The 17,763-nt window shown below is 43.6% G+C and overlaps 2 protein-coding genes and 1 long non-coding RNA gene across 6 annotated transcripts; all 3 read left to right on the top strand.

Annotated features, from left to right (window-relative positions):
* Positions 1 to 721: 721 nt before the first annotated feature.
* LOC129581751 (uncharacterized) lies at positions 722 to 3,919 on the top strand. Of its 2 annotated transcripts, none has more exons than XM_055472972.1 (6): positions 722 to 981; positions 1,827 to 2,051; positions 2,174 to 2,596; positions 2,700 to 3,053; positions 3,140 to 3,556; positions 3,630 to 3,919. In XM_055472972.1, the coding sequence occupies exons 1-6, from the start codon at positions 927 to 929 to the stop codon at positions 3,710 to 3,712; spliced, it is 1,557 nt and encodes a 518-aa protein (XP_055328947.1). In that variant the 5' UTR covers positions 722 to 926; the 3' UTR covers positions 3,713 to 3,919. The 2 variants fall into 2 exon arrangements, with proteins under 2 accessions (XP_055328947.1, XP_055328948.1); XM_055472973.1 differs by having other exon boundaries at positions 3,140 to 3,629; positions 3,781 to 3,837.
* A 4,627-nt stretch (positions 3,920 to 8,546) lies between these two features.
* On the top strand, positions 8,547 to 13,968 carry LOC129581748 (adhesion G protein-coupled receptor L3-like). 3 transcript variants are annotated; one of them, XM_055472969.1, is made up of 11 exons: positions 8,547 to 8,709; positions 8,930 to 9,322; positions 9,394 to 9,816; positions 10,895 to 11,110; positions 11,218 to 11,841; positions 11,907 to 12,067; positions 12,165 to 12,457; positions 12,698 to 13,020; positions 13,118 to 13,217; positions 13,286 to 13,392; positions 13,467 to 13,968. In XM_055472969.1, the coding sequence occupies exons 1-11, from the start codon at positions 8,667 to 8,669 to the stop codon at positions 13,799 to 13,801; spliced, it is 3,018 nt and encodes a 1,005-aa protein (XP_055328944.1). In that variant the 5' UTR covers positions 8,547 to 8,666; the 3' UTR covers positions 13,802 to 13,968. The 3 variants fall into 3 exon arrangements, with proteins under 3 accessions (XP_055328944.1, XP_055328943.1, XP_055328942.1); XM_055472968.1 differs by having other exon boundaries at positions 11,907 to 12,103; positions 12,165 to 12,442; XM_055472967.1 differs by having other exon boundaries at positions 11,907 to 12,103.
* Positions 13,969 to 14,671: 703 nt separating this feature from the next.
* Positions 14,672 to 16,946, top strand: LOC129581757 (uncharacterized). The gene is made up of 3 exons (XR_008689534.1): positions 14,672 to 14,860; positions 15,183 to 15,416; positions 15,524 to 16,946. It is a non-coding gene; the product is annotated as an uncharacterized LOC129581757 (long non-coding RNA).
* The last annotated feature ends 817 nt before the right edge of the window (positions 16,947 to 17,763 follow it).

Here is a 17,763-nt window from a genome sequence, read left to right as displayed (position 1 = left end):
TGGTTCTGTTAAAATTCAACTGTCCCTGTTAAAATTTAAAAATTTTTGTTTTATCTAAAAATTTTTGTAGTACTTGTGTATTTTTGTCTTATCTTAGCATTGTGCTGACCAGACTTGTGAGCGACTCAAGGGCTCGTCTGCTCAACGAATAAACTAAACTAAAATGCAATTAGCATAAATGAATTGCAATATCATGATTGTAGTGTTAGGTTGGCATTTAATTCTTGTTTGATCACGCCCTCGTAACCTTTGTAAGCAAAAATTTTTTATGGGTGATAGTTGATACGGCAATTATTACTCTCATCGGCATTATTACTCACAACGGCATTCTAACTTTCTATAGGAGATGAGATTTCCTGTAAGTGTGGAGCTTGCATATGTGCCATGATTAGTAGAATCCATGAATTTGTATTTTTGCTATTAGATTTGAAGCCTGGTATGTTTTAGTGCACGATGAGACTAGCAGTGATACTTGACGTGTCAGCGGTATGTATACACTGGAACTATTGTACGTATTAGAAGGTGGTTTGTTCTTTGGTGTAGTGGAATGGAGATAAAACTGGTAACAGCGACGCAGTCAAAAAGGTAGTAGCTACGCACGATACGTAATTAAACAGCATTAAACAGAAGCAGCCAAAGCGTAGTAGTATCACTTTAAATGTAACAGAAGAGCCACTTATCAGTGAAACCTGACTCATGATTCAACTGTGGACGTGAATACCGTAATCATTTTCTAATCAATTTTAAAGTTCTTTCACAGCCTGTCAAGTGTCAAGTCTATTACAAGTGAAATGACGAGTACCTTACCGAGATTGGTAGTGCTGCCGAGAATCTGTCCAGCCACGATAAAGACCTAGTGTTGCGAAATTTGTGTCAGAAAAAAATTTATCTGTTCATTGAAGTGATTATAATTATTGCACTACCGGATGGATTTCGTAACATATAACGTTCCCAGGATACTGGTAACGGTCTTATTACTTGGTACGACATCTTCCACAGTCGAGTGTCTGAATAAGGTTGCGCTAATTTTAAGTATTTCAACGAATTTTGAGCTGCTCGCGATGTATCTACACCGATAGATTTCGTTTTTAACCCGCACAGCTGCCGGTTGTACAGTGCATGTCAAGATAACTTTTGTGGATATAATTTGAAAAGTTATTACCCGATAAAGCCGTTGCATGCAGACCCGGGTTTATTCTGCTTGCGGTTGCGCGCTGTTGGCAGATTTTTTTTAGAAAACTTTAAATGTGGCCAGAAAAATTGGAAATTTTCTTTCCTCGGTTTTTGATTTCAATTTGCAGTTAATGGTCTGAAGTGGAGCATGTGCGTCTGCACAGCATGACATTTGATTTCGACATTGTTGATCTGATTTTTTGTTATTGGTAGGCTTAAGATGATTTAATAATATCTCAAAATAAATGATAAAAGATGAAATTCTGTTCTAGTGTCAAGCCAAGTGGTGAATTCATCACGATCAACGGTTCCTACTGAACAACTGCAAAAAACTAATATGAAACAAAGCAAAACATGGACTATTGTTTACATGGATTAGCGGCTGTTCACATGTTTGTGAATGCCTCGCTCGTACATGTTCATGCTCATAATATAATTATTATCACATCCTAGTCTATTATCGTTTACGTTACTTTGTCGTCGATGCAGCCTTCTCGCGAAACACCTTTATTTCGTACTAAGCTTATCTTCGTATAAAGCGGTTAGCACTATCGTTCATCCTTCATCGTTTTTACTGGGCAACTTAAATCGGAGTTTTTGTATAGAAGCAAAAGTAGCACATAACAAATTTTTCAAGACCTTTTATTTTGCAGGAACAACTTTACCGAGGCGCTTTCGTGTAAGTGCTGAGCACAACGAACGAATCGAATGGGTGTCGTTACGGTCCTGCGATATGGGAAATACTAGCCAGGTAGCCAACGGCACTGGTGTCATGGCGTGTTCCAATCCGCCTTTTATTACATGGTACCGCGGCTACAGGTATCTTCCATATCAGTTTGATCTTGTCGAAGATAATGAAGATGCTGAAAACGAGCCAGGTCAGATAAACATTCAGGCTAGTTTCACATTTGTAATTATTCTAGCTCGTGTACAATCGAAGGAGGAGTTCTGTTTGATCACTACGGTAGCCGTAATAGCTGCCCAAAAGGTTTATTCACAGGTGGTATTATCGCTGTGTCACGCTGCATGAGAAGGACTTTCGGTCAGTCTCCCGACAGGAATGAACCCGTAGCCATTTTCCGAGGGCCGATACTCGTACCCCCTGACTGTAAAATTTTTCGCGTTACTTTCTGGTACCGCCTTTCGGATCCTCCAGTATTCGTTCCCGGAAATCAGCAAAATGAGTTCCATTTGAAAGTGTTAATTGAAGATAACGGTCAGCCGTTTCCCTCTGATTTAATCTGGGGAAGAGAAACTGATTATGTCGGCCTTCTCCTCAGACAATGGAATTTTGCGGAGGTATCTTTTGTGAGGTCCAGTGGCGCACAGTTTACGATAAACTGGTTGGTATACCATAACGATGACTGCCAAATCAACGTTAAAAGCATCACACTGGACAAGATCGCCATTGATAACGCTGACGGTCAGTAGGGAAAGCTAATGAGGCCACCGATGACTTGCATTAAATATAGCCTTGATTTCAAGCAACTTTAAATAACTCAGTATAGCAGTATTGTTTCTTACAGCCGACTCTTGCCCGACAACTTTCGCCACAACAAAACCCACACCGGCTATTACGTCAACAATATTTACATCAACAACGATGACTTCGACGTTCTCCACAAGCACCGGTACCGCTACGGAATCGTCATCAGTTGTAACGACAGCCAAACCGACGACTGGAGTGATCTGCCCTCTACCAGCACCATGTTACAGATGGGCAAATTTGAAGGGAGGGAATTGTGTTCTGGGAACAGAGATCCAGCCAGACAACACTGCCACAGGCATTGCTGCCTGTCCGAGTTGGTTCCGAGGGTACAGATACTTTCCGTATCAGTTCGATTTGGTGGAAAACGACCAGACCTCTGATGACAAAATTGGTTAGCGACATTTACGAAGATTTTCTAATTGTACTGCGGCAAAGTGGTCAGTTTTTTGCTAATGTTTGCTTCTGGATTTATGATAGTTGACGTGATAGCTTTGTCGCGTTGCACCCGGAGACCTTTTGGCGCTGCGCCCGACAGCGAAGATGCCGTGGCCGTTCTCCGGAGCCCCAATATCGGTCCGGCAGCTTGTATTGTGTGGCGTTTAACATTTTGGTATCGCCTATCTGATTACCCGGTCTTCGATTCTGTCAATCCACAAAACCAGTTCCATCTCAAAGTGTTTGTCGAGAATAACGAAGAAACATTTCCCACCGAGCTGATCTGGGGAAGAGAAGAGGATTATGACAGTTTCCGGCCCAATGTTTGGTACTCTGGCGAAGGAGTTTTTCATCGTAACGAAAGCCAGCCGTATGCGGTATACTGGTTCGCTTATCACAATGACAATTGTGAAGTTGACCGTAAGGAGATCGCTGTGGATACCATTAGGATTCAATATGGTCAGTACACGTCTGCCCTCCTGGAAGGCGTGTTCGTGCTTAACCTTTAATTGTATTTTGCTTACTACTCTAGGTACGGCCAGTTTAGCACGGTCACGAACCAAATCTAGTGGATTTTGTTTTAATCGATTTAATGGAAAAAGCAAAGAAAATTAAGCAAAGTCCCTTGTAGTAGCAGTAGTGCTTACGCATTTTAAGATCAATAGCTTTGCTTCTGATTGTAGCCACATCAGCGAGCCCGGCCGCCGGAATATGCCCAACTTTACCGACGGTGCTCTCGAATTTAACTACAACGCCACAAGGAAATACTTCCACGTCAGCGCAATCGCAACCAACTACAGTGACACCGCCTACTTCACTGAAACCCACGACGTTTCCTCGTACGAGCACAGCACCGATGCCGACTACGATGACAACCGGTAAACTCGAAATGTATTCATATCTGCAAGGTCAAATTGGGTTGCGTGGAAAAACATTACCATAATCATCAAATTTGTGGTTCCCCCCGCAATAAGAGCCCCCTTGTAAAAAGCGCCCTCACCGAGCCAGGTTTAAAAATTAGCCCATCCCCCGAAATTTTGCCCCAAGGGGGCCGTTATTAAATGTCAACGCTGCAAAATGATAGGTGTACCGAAATTGTTTCATAACAGCTGTTGTGATTTTATGGGAAACAGTAAAGGGAGACCAACATGATGTGGTGTTCGTTGGCATACGGCTGTACAGGAGGGCATACCCTTCAGAATGTCGCTCGCAAGGTTGTGCAGTTGCATATTGTAACAGTGGCCTATCTGGCTACTGTTCTAGTGGGATGGCGATCAGCCTTTACCACGATTAAACGGCTGTTGGTGTGAAAGGTGGCACGGCCGGCAACGATGCTGGCCGAGGACGCTCTTACTGATGTACACAATTACACAGGTGGCACCGATTGGGATGACGCTAGTTCATCGCAAGCGGTCAAACGCAACAACGTAACTCAAGGCATGTTTAATGACAAGGGAATCAAGAACACAGCAAGGTTGTAAGCAAGGGTTTCGGCAAGAGAAACACAAGTAGATGCAAGCTGTAGCAAGCTGAGCACAAGACTGAATTCTAGAAGTTCATGAGAAAGGAAACTAGCCGGTAAAGTGGACAAATTCATAACGCGATGGAATGATTCATCATAACTGGGCGTACAAAATACTATCGCTACAATATACCGATAACTATTGCGTTCAGTTTCACTAGAACAAGTTTCCCAATTGATTGAAACAATAATTTATCCACTTCCAAAATAAACCGTTTGAAAAACATTTCCACCTCCCGAAATTGCGCTCCTCTCCGAAATAAGTCCCCCGCCGCCATGACCTTCGAACTACAGTCTTTGCACCCAGGGATACAAATTCGGTAATTACGGTTATTCCCTTTGTCTTGACGCCAACTGCGCTCTTCTCGTCACGTTTCGTTTCAGTGCGCCTGTATTCAGAATCAGTTCGATCATGTTGCAGAAACTGCTACAACGCCATCCCCTGTCACTGTGGAGTTGCAGTATGTTACCAACAATGCAGCATATCCTAACAAAACGTCTTATTATACGGAGTCGACGCATAACGTCCTGAACGCGATTCAGAGCGGTGTTAAGAACGAAAGCATAGAACTCACTTTCAACGACATTTTGACGACCGCAAATTTCTTTCAAGAATCGCAGGACAGACAGAAATTCCCCCTGATTTGCCAGAGGGCGCTCAGAAAGACGCCATCAACACAATGTTGCAAATCGCCGATCAAATCGTCCTTGCGGAGGAATCTGGAAAAGTCGCAGCAGCAACGGCGGAGAAGGACGGACAGGATGCCGCATCCACTATTTACCAGGCTCTGGAAAATATGTACAATACTCTACCGCCATCAGAGGAACCTTACGTGTTTAACGACACATCCTCAGCTGCATATGCGCATGCCATTCAAATTAACGCGTCTTCGCGGTTCGACGAGTTATTGTTCAAAACCCGAATGGATATTGCCGGCTTCAACCGTGGAGCAATAACTATTGCTCGGACAAACGAAAGCACCACCTCTGTGGCCACAATTGCATTTAAGGACAATGTACTGCGGGAAGCGTTTGAGGAACTGAGTGGGTTCATGGAAAGAACCTCTATTCCATACCTTTTATAAAATTCAACTTGTTTAACTCTGCAGAAAAAACAGTAAGCTTTAATGAGACGGGCGCGAAGTTCACGTTTTCTCTTTCCGCGATGCCGTCATTCATATTCGCCAGATACATTCCGGTTAGCGAAGTACGGGAAAGGCCAAGTCCTTTAGTATTACTGGCATCCGTGGGGCAAAGCTTGAAGGGGAAAGATATAATTACCATTCGGCATAACGTGGATCAGCTGTTTAATGTAAGGTCGGAATGGTTTCCACAATTTAGTCTTGAATATATTAAAAAAAATTCTGCTTTTCAGTATCCATTCGGCGCGAGAAGGCAGCACATATTTCTGAATTATACTACCAAACAATGGTCGGGAGATGGATGCAGAGTATCAGCTAAATATCCCAAATGGAACGATACGGTTGTGGAGTGCACGTGTGACCATTTGACGCCGTTCTCTCTTTTACTGACGCTGTGTGGCAGCTTGCCGAATTCGTTTGTTTCCAAGGATAAACCCCTCACTCTGGATTTGGCCATTGTGACCACAACAACGACGATTATCTCCACAGTCTGTTGCCTCATTGCCTTAATTATCATAATGTAAGAACCTGACCGTTGATGAATCAAACGTCTAAAAACAGCAAAGCCGATATTTTCGAGTAGCTCAAGAATTAGCACTGTCTTGGTAAATGCGATTGCAGGGAGTGCCATTGCAGCCTGTCTAGTAAACGTCGTGTATGCATGGATAAAAGGCTCCAATTCCATCGATCTTATATGTATATATTGACTATATCAAGCATTGAAATAAAGTAGTTTGGCTCTGAAAAAAATTGCTGATTCCTTAATTTTTTCCAGCGCGAAAGCATGGCGGGGAAGAATTGTGTACGACGAAAAGAATTTCCTTCGGATAGGTTTGTGGATCGCCCTGTTCGGCATGTACTGCTTTATAATATCCTCGCAGCTGATGGTTTATTTCCCTGGAATGTGCGGACAAAAGTTTTGTTTGGCCAACGCCATTCTTGTGCACTGGTTCGCGTTAATGAGTGTTGCTTGGACAGCTGTTCAAACAGTGCGCATCGTCATGGTTCTGCGGCGTCCAGAAGCGTATGAGAGAATGCGGTCTCTCCCTAACGACAGTTATCATGAATTCAGAATAAAAAACTGGTTGGCAGCGACAAGTTAGTGTTGCAGCGCTCCATTACCGGGAAACTTGAACGCCTTTACTTTTTTTTGAATTCCCGTAAATGCATTCAAAGCTAGTAGCACATTCCTCGTGTGGTTTTAGTTATCCCCTGTTTATTTCCTCTTTTGGCCTCAGTGCCGGAATTCTCCGAAAGTTTGGCGCAACTTCTAGGTGGTGCCAGACTGGCCGCTGCTGACTACATAACTCGCAAAAAATCTGCCGACTGCGGGAATCGAACCCGCGTCCTCTATACTTTAAAGCCGAGAGAGGCACCACTAGGCTATCGGCGTACAGCAGAATATCGTAAGATATTCTCCGTACAGCCGGCAACCTAACGAACAGAGCCACGCTCCTAACAGTGGCTATGGTTACGCCAGTCATGAAAAATGGTAACCAGGAAACGCCAATTTTTTCTGCAGTGAATGGCAGATATTGCAAGAGAGCTGTTTTTTTACAGGTGCTGGTTAGGCAACGATAATATCTGGATACCATGGGTGACCTTTATGGTGCCTGTATTGCTTGTAGCCTTACTTAACATCTCGGCTGTGCTTATATACTTTATCTGTAAGTTTTTTTTAACTACAATATTCACTGAAAAATGCACAGTTGAAAGCATATCTGTAGTCTCATTAATATTTTTGTTTATAGCAAATCGTAGGCTTCAAAAGGACCTGGCAGCTCTGGACAAGCTTAACGGTGTCATAGAGAATCCTGTTAAACGAAGGCTTCACGGTGTTATCATAAACACTGGCCTGATGGGATGTGTCTGGTTGAGCATGTGGTTGGCGCTCTTCTCATGTGTGATTGACGAAACCGAAACGCTGCCGTACGTGTTTGTCATCCTGCTGACGGTCGCATGCGGGTCGCACGCAGTCTACCTCGTTCTTTTTGAAGCTATCATTCCGGGAAAGCAACGCGAGAAACGACAGAAGGGATGCAGCAGTTATACGTACGGAAGCAGTAGTTACGCAACAACACGGACGTAACGCATGAAACATATTTAGTTGCTGATTTTGTTCTGATGCAAACGAACACAGCTGAATAAATATTCTAAAAATCGCTTCTCATTGACCACTACCATGGCGCATAACAGTCAGCGCTGTTTCATGCTACTAGGAATTCTCGTAGCTCCTCTGCCGACGAGGTGTGAATACGGTTCCTGCAAAGTGAGCATTTTACCGATTGATATCTGGACCAGTGGAGTGGGTTGGTCTGATCCTTACTTACCTTATTCGTTTATTCAAAGCTGGATGATCGTTCTGAAAGCACAATTCTGACATAAATATTATTAGTCCTTTACCTCGCTATATGAGCAGTATAAAGCCCTAATATCATTCAGTATTTGCTTTAAAAAGTATTGTTTAAGGATAATTAGTAAAGCCTCCAAGAAGAATTTTCAGTATTTGTGAATGATTTTGAGGGATCAAAGATTGTTTGAAGGGTCTTGACCTTTAGAAAGGCGGTATTTTAGATGTGTTATTGACATTTCTATTCATATCTGATAGTCGGACAATCGAAAAGCGATTGCCATTGCACGTTTGCGCCATGGTCAACAATGTTGTCGCCTGGTCAAATACTTGATACAAAATAATGCAAACAAAGCAATGCAGTTCCAAATTAAGATTATCGAAGAAACGTACGACAATTTGTTACACCACACAAATTTCGGTAGTTACATAATTTCCATTGCGCAGAATAAAAATTCATGTTATGTATGCTTTCAATTCGCGTATGCCTTTAACAGCATCGTTAAGTGTTGAGCGCATCGTTGGCACCAGACCTGTCGCTGAATAGTCTTTACCATGCAGCATATATTTTTAACATGGTCAACGATTTTGCTCCTTGGTAAGTCCCATTAAGTCATATATTTTTTATGATAATCCTCTTTTAATTGTCTGGTCCCGTCGTCCACTCAGCATCTGCTTGTGTAAGACCTGCAATTCGAATAAAAAGAAGACCCATCTGATACTTTTCTAAACGAATAACCAACGTTAACTGCTAATTCTTTCAATATATGTAAGAACATAAAAATGTTTGTGGTATCTGTAATCTGTCTTCACGCTAGGTGGAAGCTCAGTAAAGCGCCTACACGTGCTCTGTGACGCAGCCGAGAGAACGGAATGCCCCTTCCCAACGCCGTGTTACGCATGGCTTATTGAGCACACGTGTAGTTTTGGAATCGCGAACCAGCCGAACAGCAGTGACTGCGGCTTTACTGCCTGCAGCATCACTGCCTGCAGCGGTTGGTATAACGCCTACAAATATTACTGTAGCCGCCCGCACAAGTTGCCCCACAGAGTGAGGTATACGGATATTTGGCCTCACATTGCTCGCTGTTCAGCGCAGTGTGTGCAGGGAGAAGGCAGCGGCCGGATCTGCCAATGGAGCAACTTGTGCGGGCGGCTACAGTATCCGTTTCAGTTCGATCTGGTGGTGAACAGCAGTGCCAGTGGTTACCGTGAGTAGCATTGTTCTCACAGTTGCTGTCGTTTCGGTTCTGGTAGCTTGTCCCTTGTATACTGCTTGCAGGTGCAATACTCGCCGTGTCGCGTTGCACCAGAGCACCACTTACCGGTACAGTCGACAGAAACGATTCTGTTGCCGTTCTGCGCAGCACCATCATCAGTAATCCGTATCCGTGTAGAATGAGACGCGTGCGATTCTGGTACCATTTGTCCGACTACCCGGTTTTCGATTCTGTCAATCCACAAAACCAGTTTCACCTCAAAGTGTTTGCCGCCGAGCTTACCGGCATAGCCTTTCCCACGGATGTGATCTGGGGCAGAGAAGAGGATTATAACGGTGTACGGCCCAATGTTTGGTATCAGAGCGAGACACTTTTTCACCGTGCCAACAACGGGCCGTTCTTTATCTACTTGTTTGCTTACCACAATGACAACTGCCAAGCTAATGTCAAAACAATCACGTTGGACTACATTGATATCGCATATGGTCAGTAAGCGTTTAAGCACACCGAAAGCAGCCGTTACTGAACTGAAGTATGCATTATCTGTCCGCGGACATTGGATCAGATTTTATGGTTACCCGTTACTTTAATATGGGATGCGATCGGTTTTCAGTGACATTCGTACAAACAGAACGTACAAATACAAATACATACAGTACTTAGTATTACTAGCGGTGGTTGCGAACCACATTATTGCACGAGCGCGAGCGCCAGTAAAACTGGGAAATGGTATTGAAATTGTGGAATTGGAAAAGCGTGACGTACGCTCTTCGTGGCGTCAGACAAATTTTATGCTCTTGACGAAGACTTATTGCAGCACCTCGCGCTTCGCGCTCGGTGCAAAATAGCTGCACGCTTTAGGCTAGTTTCCTGCAGCACACTCAGCATTAGCATGCCTTTTCCCTGTAGTTCAGATAATCGGTTGCGCATCTGGACAATTGGGAATGTGACATTTCGCCGCACTCAACTGCGACGCACGACTTTTCGCCGCGAAGACATGTCGCCGTCGCCGCGAGGAACATGCGGGTGCGGGGACATTTCGGACTGGGACGTTTTATATATATGTATGGTTTGGGGACATTTTGCCGCCAGACAACTGGCAACGGATAATTCGTCGTGGGACGCTCGAGTCATGCGACGATTCGTCGCAATAACATTGAACATGCTAAGTTTTCTAAAGTTTTTAGGTTTTCCCGGTCCCTAGTTTTCTTTTTTGCTTTGTTGTGTTTCTTAGATTTCAGAGGTCTCTTATGTTTTCTTAGGTTTTTAGGTTATCTTATGCTTTTACATATATTGTTATGTTTCAAAGACGAAATGTCTCGGCATCAAAACGGCCTTGCGGCGAAATGTCTTGCAGCAAATATGTCCCCTTGGCTAAATGTTCCGCTTTGAAATGACCGCGGCGAGATGTATTTGCGACGAAATATCTGCGAGCAATTGTCCTGCTTTTAACTGTTCTTGGCGAAATGTCGCGGTGCCAATCGGTCGAATGCTGATAATCAATCGACAAATCAACCCAATGCCTGTTCACTGTAACTGTATTCGAATTGCTTCTCATTATAGCTGTACTTGAGACCAACGCCGCAAGATGTCCATCGACAACAACAACTCCAATGACGATGCCGCCAACGACGCATGTCAGAACGGTGTCAACAAACTCGATGCTATCGCAAACACCTGCAGTCGCCCTGTCCGCTTCACCGAAGCGCACGACAAAAAACCCCACAACGCCCACGACGTCGTTGGTTACAGCCGCAGCACCTACTATAACGACAACCGGTAAATTAACGAGGCCATAAAAGCTAACCGAAAACATCTAACGATTTTAAATTTAAAGAATTCAGGTCATGGCATACTGTAACACCAATAGTGCGACGATGTTGCAGGAGCCGCTACAACGCCATCCTCAATATTTATGGAGCTGCAGACTGTTACCAACATAGCTGCATATCCGAACAAAACTTCTTATTACACGCAGTCCACGCACAATGTTTTGAACGCGATTCGAAGGGCTGTCACAAATGAAACTATAGAATTCACTTTCAACGACATCGTGACAACCGCCAACTTCTTTCAAGAATTCGCAGAGCAGACAGATACTCCCAATGATTTACCAGAGGGTGCTGAAAAAGACGCTATAAGCACGCTGTTGCAAATTACCGACCAGATTGTCATTGCGGAGGAATCTGGAAAAGTAGCTGCAGTAACGGTCGAGAAAGACGGACAAGATGCCGCATCCACTATTTACCAGGCGCTGGAAAATATGTACAATAGTCTACCGCCAACGGAAGAACCTTATGTGTTTAACACAACGTTTTCTGTGACTTATGCGCATGTCGTTCAAATTAACGCTTCTTCGCAGTTTGATGATTGGCAGTTTAAGACTAAGCTAGAAATTGCCGGCTTTATTCGTGGAGCAATAACTATTGCTGGGGCAGAGGAGAACGCCGCCTCTGTAGCCACGATTGAATTCAAGGATGATGTTCTGCGGGAAGCTTTTGAGGAGCTGAGTGGGTTTTAGGGAAAAATCTTCATCTTTTACTTTTTTTATAACTTAACTTGTTTCTTTTTGTAGAACAAACAGCCAACGATTCGTGCGCGAAGTTCACGTTTTCTCTGTCCGCGATGCCGGCATTCAAGTTTGCCAAATACATTCCAGTCAGCCAAGTGCGGCAGAGGTCAAGTCCTCTAGTGCTATTAGCATCCGTGGGATATGCTTTGAAGCAGAAAGATATAGTAATCATTCGCCATAACGTGGATCGTTTGTTTAATGTAACGTCAGCAATCAGCATGGTTCCCAGTTGCTCTTTTTATGAATGGGTTCTCTCTTTAGTATCCATCCGGCGCAAGAAGGCAGCAACAATGCACATTTCTCAATTATACTACCAAACAATGGTCGGGAGATGGATGCAGAGTATCAGCTAAATATCCCAAATGGAACGATACGGTTGTAGAGTGTACGTGTGACCATTTAACGCCCTTCTCTCTTCTACTGACCCTGTGCGGCAGCTTATCGAATTCGTTCGTTTCGAAGGACAGACTTTTTACCCAGGATTTGGCCATCGTGACCACAACGACAACGGCTGTCTCCACTGTTTGTTGCCTCATTGCGTTAGTTATAATAATGTACATACCTTAATATTGTTAGATTAGACACACGGAGAACAGGCTACAGATGACCTGTAAAGCGGCTGTTTTCGTATATGGCGCTTAATGTAACAAGTGTAATCTGAAGGGAGAAGGCGCGAATATTGTGGACTTACATGTATATAAAGCGTAAAAAGAACTGCCCCAGAAGTTTTAATAGCCGAATTCAGTTTGAAGTTCAGTTTTAATAGCCGAATTTTTAATAGTGAAGTTTTTCAGAGCGAAAACGTGGCGTCGAACAATAGTTTATGACGAAAAGAACTTTCTCCGGACCGGCTTGTGGATAGCCCTGTTCGGCATGTATTGCTTTATAATCTCCTCGCAGTTGATGGTTTATTTTCCTGGATTATGCGGGCAAAAGTTTTGTCTGGCCAACGCGATTCTTGTGCACTGGTTTGCGTTAATGAGTGTTGCTTGGACGGCAGTTCAAACAGTGCGCATCATTCAGGTTGTGCGGCATCCAGAAGCGTATGAGAGAGAAAGGTCTCTTTCTAAAGACAGTTATCATGGCTTCAGGATAAAAAACTGGCTTGCGGCCACGCGTAAGTGTTTTGCTCTCTGTAACTCACGTGTTTCCTTATGGAATACAGAGTATATCTGGTTACGGCGATATGAGAAATTGCAGACATTTTGTTTTAGTTATCCCTTGCTTGTTTCCCCTTCTGGCCTCGATGCCGGAATTTTCCGAAAATTTGGCGTTACTTCTGGGTGGCTATGGTTACGCAAGCCATGAAAAATGGTATGTCACCACAACTGTAAGTTTTTTAGAAAACAATTGCCGGGAATAACAGGTGAATCTTGATTTAGGTGCTGGTTAGGTGACGATAATACCTGGATTCCATGGGTGACCTTTATTGTGCCTGTATCACTTGTTGCTTTACTTAACATCTTGGCGGTGATATTATACGTCATCTGTGAGTTCTGTTCACAAACCGATTGATCAGTTATGCCCGAAGTGCGATGTGAAGTCTCTTGGTCATTGTTACAGCAACCCGTAAACTCCAAAAGGACCTTGCGGCCCTCAACAATGCTAACGCCGTGCACGGGGATCCTGTTAAACGGAGACTGTACGGTGTTATCATAAATACTGGACTGATGGGTTGTGTATGGTTGAGCATGTGGTTGGCGCTCTTCTCATGCGTAATCGACGAAACGGAAACATTGCCGTATGTTTTCGTTATACTGCTCACGGTCGCGTGCGGGTCGCAGGCAGTCTACCTTGTTCTTTTCGAAGCTATTATTCCTGGGAAGCAAAAGAAGCGGCGGAAAGAATGCGATAATTATGCAAAGGACAGCAGTAGTTATGCAGCCAAACGGACGTAAACACGAAATCCATTTTAGAAGTTTCGAACACTGGTTTTGTTGTGGGAAAATATTCGGGCTAAAAAAGTCAAAATAACAGCTGAACAATTTAGTAATTAATGTTAGCAAAAATAGTAATTGCATTAGCTGTTAAATAGTATCGTGAATTCTGAATCCTGATCATCCTAGGCAGGTGTTTCGGCTTTGTATTCGGTGGGTTTTTCACTGTTTCCAAGGATTAATGCTCCTTAATTTGCACAGTGCCACATTACATTAACGAGTTCACCATTACGCAAAACTGAAAGTTCTCCGAAATTTTTTCCTGAGATGGTTTTAAGTCGCATAACGACTCTAATTTATTCAAATTATTTTATACATTTTTAGGGTGTCGGCATAGCATACAACGGAAGAAATATATATGTGAATTTGTGCAGTTTGTACACTTGTTTTCAGCTGTCATAATTATGTCTATTTTACGATGTCAGGCAGTAAAAGGTTGAAGGTTAATCATACATGACAGGAGAATCACGTTTCACTGCAATTTCACCGTGACATTTCAGCAGGTAAAGCAAACGCCTGAATTGCTTTCGGTTACCAATACCATATCGATAAGCCCTGTAGACACGAATTAAGGAAGCGGAAATCAGAATATGCTGGTGTATTGTACTCGTACTTTCCGTTGTTGGATTCAGATAAAACAGGAAACATAAACGAAGGAATTCCGGATCAACCATGAACAAAACAATGTCATAGTTCTACAGCTTACTAGTGGCTATCACCGGAAGTGCGGCATAGTTGGAAAATGTTATCAGCGATACTTGACGCAGATATGCGATTGTGGCATGCACGATGTACAAAGTCGCAAACTTTATTTTAAGGCATACATAAACAGGGTTCTTTTTGAGCTAAATAAACACTACGGACGAGAAGTAGTACCTGACAGAGATAAAACATTAAGTTTTTATCGCGAAATTTCTGCGAGAACATGTAGTTTATGTTTATTTTGATTAAACCGTATATTGTATTGCCGAATGGATTTTGCTGCAGATAATGTTTGGGGAGTGGTACTCTTATTGCTAGGTACGATGTCTTTTCTGCACACCACGGTCGAGCATACGCTACTTAGGTGAAATGTGTTTCGTGTTTTCGTGTTTTCGTACTCTCGTTTGATAAATTTTGACCATCATCAATCAAATTAATTATTACTTATTATTACGGAGTCTTTGTTAATGTCGAATATTAACGATTAAGAGCTTTTAAAAATTAGCTAGACGAATGGAAAAAAGAGTTAGACATGCGAGCTGTTTACTACCGTAGCGCACTTTTCCGCGGACCGCAACGAACAAGAAAATGCTACAACTGATCAGATCATAATTACTGGAGCGCTTGTTTGCTTCTGTAGGCACAGTCCCGATTACACTCGGCGAGGGAACGGAGCGAGCGATATGCCCCCTACCAACGCCGTGTTACAGCTGGGTAAATTTAAACGGAGGGACTTGTGATTTGGGAACCGAGATTCAGCCGGGCAACACTGTCACGAGCATTGACGCGTGCCGGAGTTGGTTTCGTGGATATAAATACTACCCGTAGCAGTTCGATTTGGTGGAAAATGACCAGAGCTCTGATGACAAAATTCGTAAGTGGCAATGATTTTTTCATAATTGCACTTTGGAAATAGTCATTTCTCAAGTACCGAGCCGACTTACGTCTTGTCTCAATAATTTTCCCTCTTGTCTCTTGCAGTTGACGTGATGGCTTTGTCGCGTTGCACCAGGCGACCTTTCGACGCAGATTCCGAAAGAAATGATTCCGTGGCCGTTTTGAAGAGCCCGAACATCGGTGTGACAGCTTGTACAGTGTGGCGCGTGACATTTCGATATCGGTTATCGGATTTCCCAGTGTTCGATTCTGTCAATCCTCAAAGACAGTTCCATCTCAAAGTGTTTCTCGAGGATTATGGGCAAACATTTCCTGGTGAACTCCTCTGGGGCAGAGAAGAAGATTACGATGGCGTTATTCCTAATATTTGGCATTCTGGCGAAGCAGTTTTCCACCGTGACTAAAGCGAGCCGTTCGCGTTATACTGGTTCGCCTATCACCGACAACTGTGAAGTTAATCTTAAATCGATCGCTGTGGACACCAAGAGGATTCAGTATGGTCAGTAAGCGTTTGCGCGTCCATCCGTCAGTCAGTCCGTCAGTAGGCGCCTGGTATTATGTAAAAAATTGTTCGCCCGTTGGTCTAACAATGAACACTAATATCACAGCCTACCTAAACGTTTTCCCAACCCTCAGTCGGATATCAAAAGCCGCATTATTCAGTGATTTTAACGCAGACAATAATCTAATCACAAGTACCATGTTGTAGCGACAAGTGATTTTCCCAGTTCCGGCATCTGCCCAACCAAAACCGCAGCTCCACCATCATCACCAACCCCAGTTACAACCAAACGGACTCCAATCACAACAACATCAACCACTGAAACGGAAACTCCGGATTCAGCAACTCCAGCAGAACTGCAGTCCAGCACCCTGAATCCCGTATCATACCGATGTGAAGCTGGCCCCGGCCATTATCGCCCGCTGCACTAACGGTGTAGTCACTATGCCCTCACTGCAACCTGATCTCAGTGACGCCAGCACTGCGGTGTTTGACGGGGACAATTCTTACCGGTGCCGAACACACTTGCGCAATCTGCACATGTGGTTGCTGGAGAAAGCCCAAAGACGATCGCCGTTGCACGGGCCGGTAGAGGTCACCTGTAAAAGAGGCGTGATGGTGTTTTCCCAGTCAAACCCGAACATGGCGCACTCAACGAGTTTGCAGTTCCATGCGTCGTCGCTGGATACAAAATGCCGGGTCGTCTTCGCCGGATTTCTTGCCGAATTGGTTTCCATTAGCCAGATACCGAAGTAGCTGAAGGCTGAAGCTAATTTAGGGATATGTTTTATTAGACTGATATGTGTGATTAAATGTCATAGTTTATAAGTAGAGGTTCATGTTTATTGGTGGTTTTGCACTGGTCTGCTACGCACTGTGGCAGAACAGATATTGACGCTTATTTTAATTTTAATGCCCTAAAATTTCCTCACCCAATTTTAAGAATTCCACGATCATCCCATCCGGAAGTTGGATACTTGTTGTGTTTTAAATAAAAGAAACCAAACTAAATCAAACCGTGTGTCCAGTTTTTGTTTTCATCGTCTCTCTTACGTCAAAACAGCGGGGATTTTCTTGAGAATCGAGGCTCCGGGCACAACGTTCCATTACTTCAGACAAAATATTTTTTTTCCTACAGTTTTACAAGATGTTTTTGAAACTCTGAATAAGTAAACGGCATAAATTGGCAATTTGCAACCGAAAAATTAAAATGTCAAATCACGGAAGGCACAGTCTTGGCTCGCATAAAAATAAAAATTTACTTCAGCCTTCTTCATAACGCTGCACCAGTGAGGCGCCAAACCGCCTGATTTCTATAAGACGAAAACAGCGCTGATAATGAGCATACGGCAATGTATTATCATAAACCGGCGCATTGTTTACCGCATTAAGTAATGCAGACGGAAGTACAGATAATAAAGCGAAGCCGGTCGCAGCTCTCACGTCAGAAAGGAGGCTTGTACTATCGCCTACAGCATAGCGTTATCAGCTGAGTATTGATACAAAAAATCTGCTCGCAAAACGTTCCTGCACATGCAAACAGACAGTAACGTATTTGTAGTTTGGCTTATTTCCGCTTTGCATCATACTCCTTCAACGGAAAAAATTATGTCATAATTATTGTTGCGCTTGTTGCGCGTATTGTGGTACAGTAGTGGGGAGCGCCGAGTCGCCGACATAGAAAGGCAGGATACATAACAGTGCAGATATAACAGAATAGCGCCCTTGAAGAGCCGGCCAGTTCCTGAATGGATTTCATTGTGCATACTGGTTTGCGCGTGATGCTGGCGCTTTCGTTATTCGGTTAGATTTTTTTCTTTCA

Source organism: Paramacrobiotus metropolitanus, unplaced genomic scaffold, assembly GCF_019649055.1.
Source record: "Paramacrobiotus metropolitanus isolate TYO unplaced genomic scaffold, Prichtersi_v1.0 Parri_scaffold0000006, whole genome shotgun sequence".
Classification (NCBI taxonomy): domain Eukaryota; kingdom Metazoa; phylum Tardigrada; class Eutardigrada; order Parachela; family Macrobiotidae; genus Paramacrobiotus; species Paramacrobiotus metropolitanus.
This window is presented reverse-complemented; position numbering and strand designations above follow the sequence as displayed.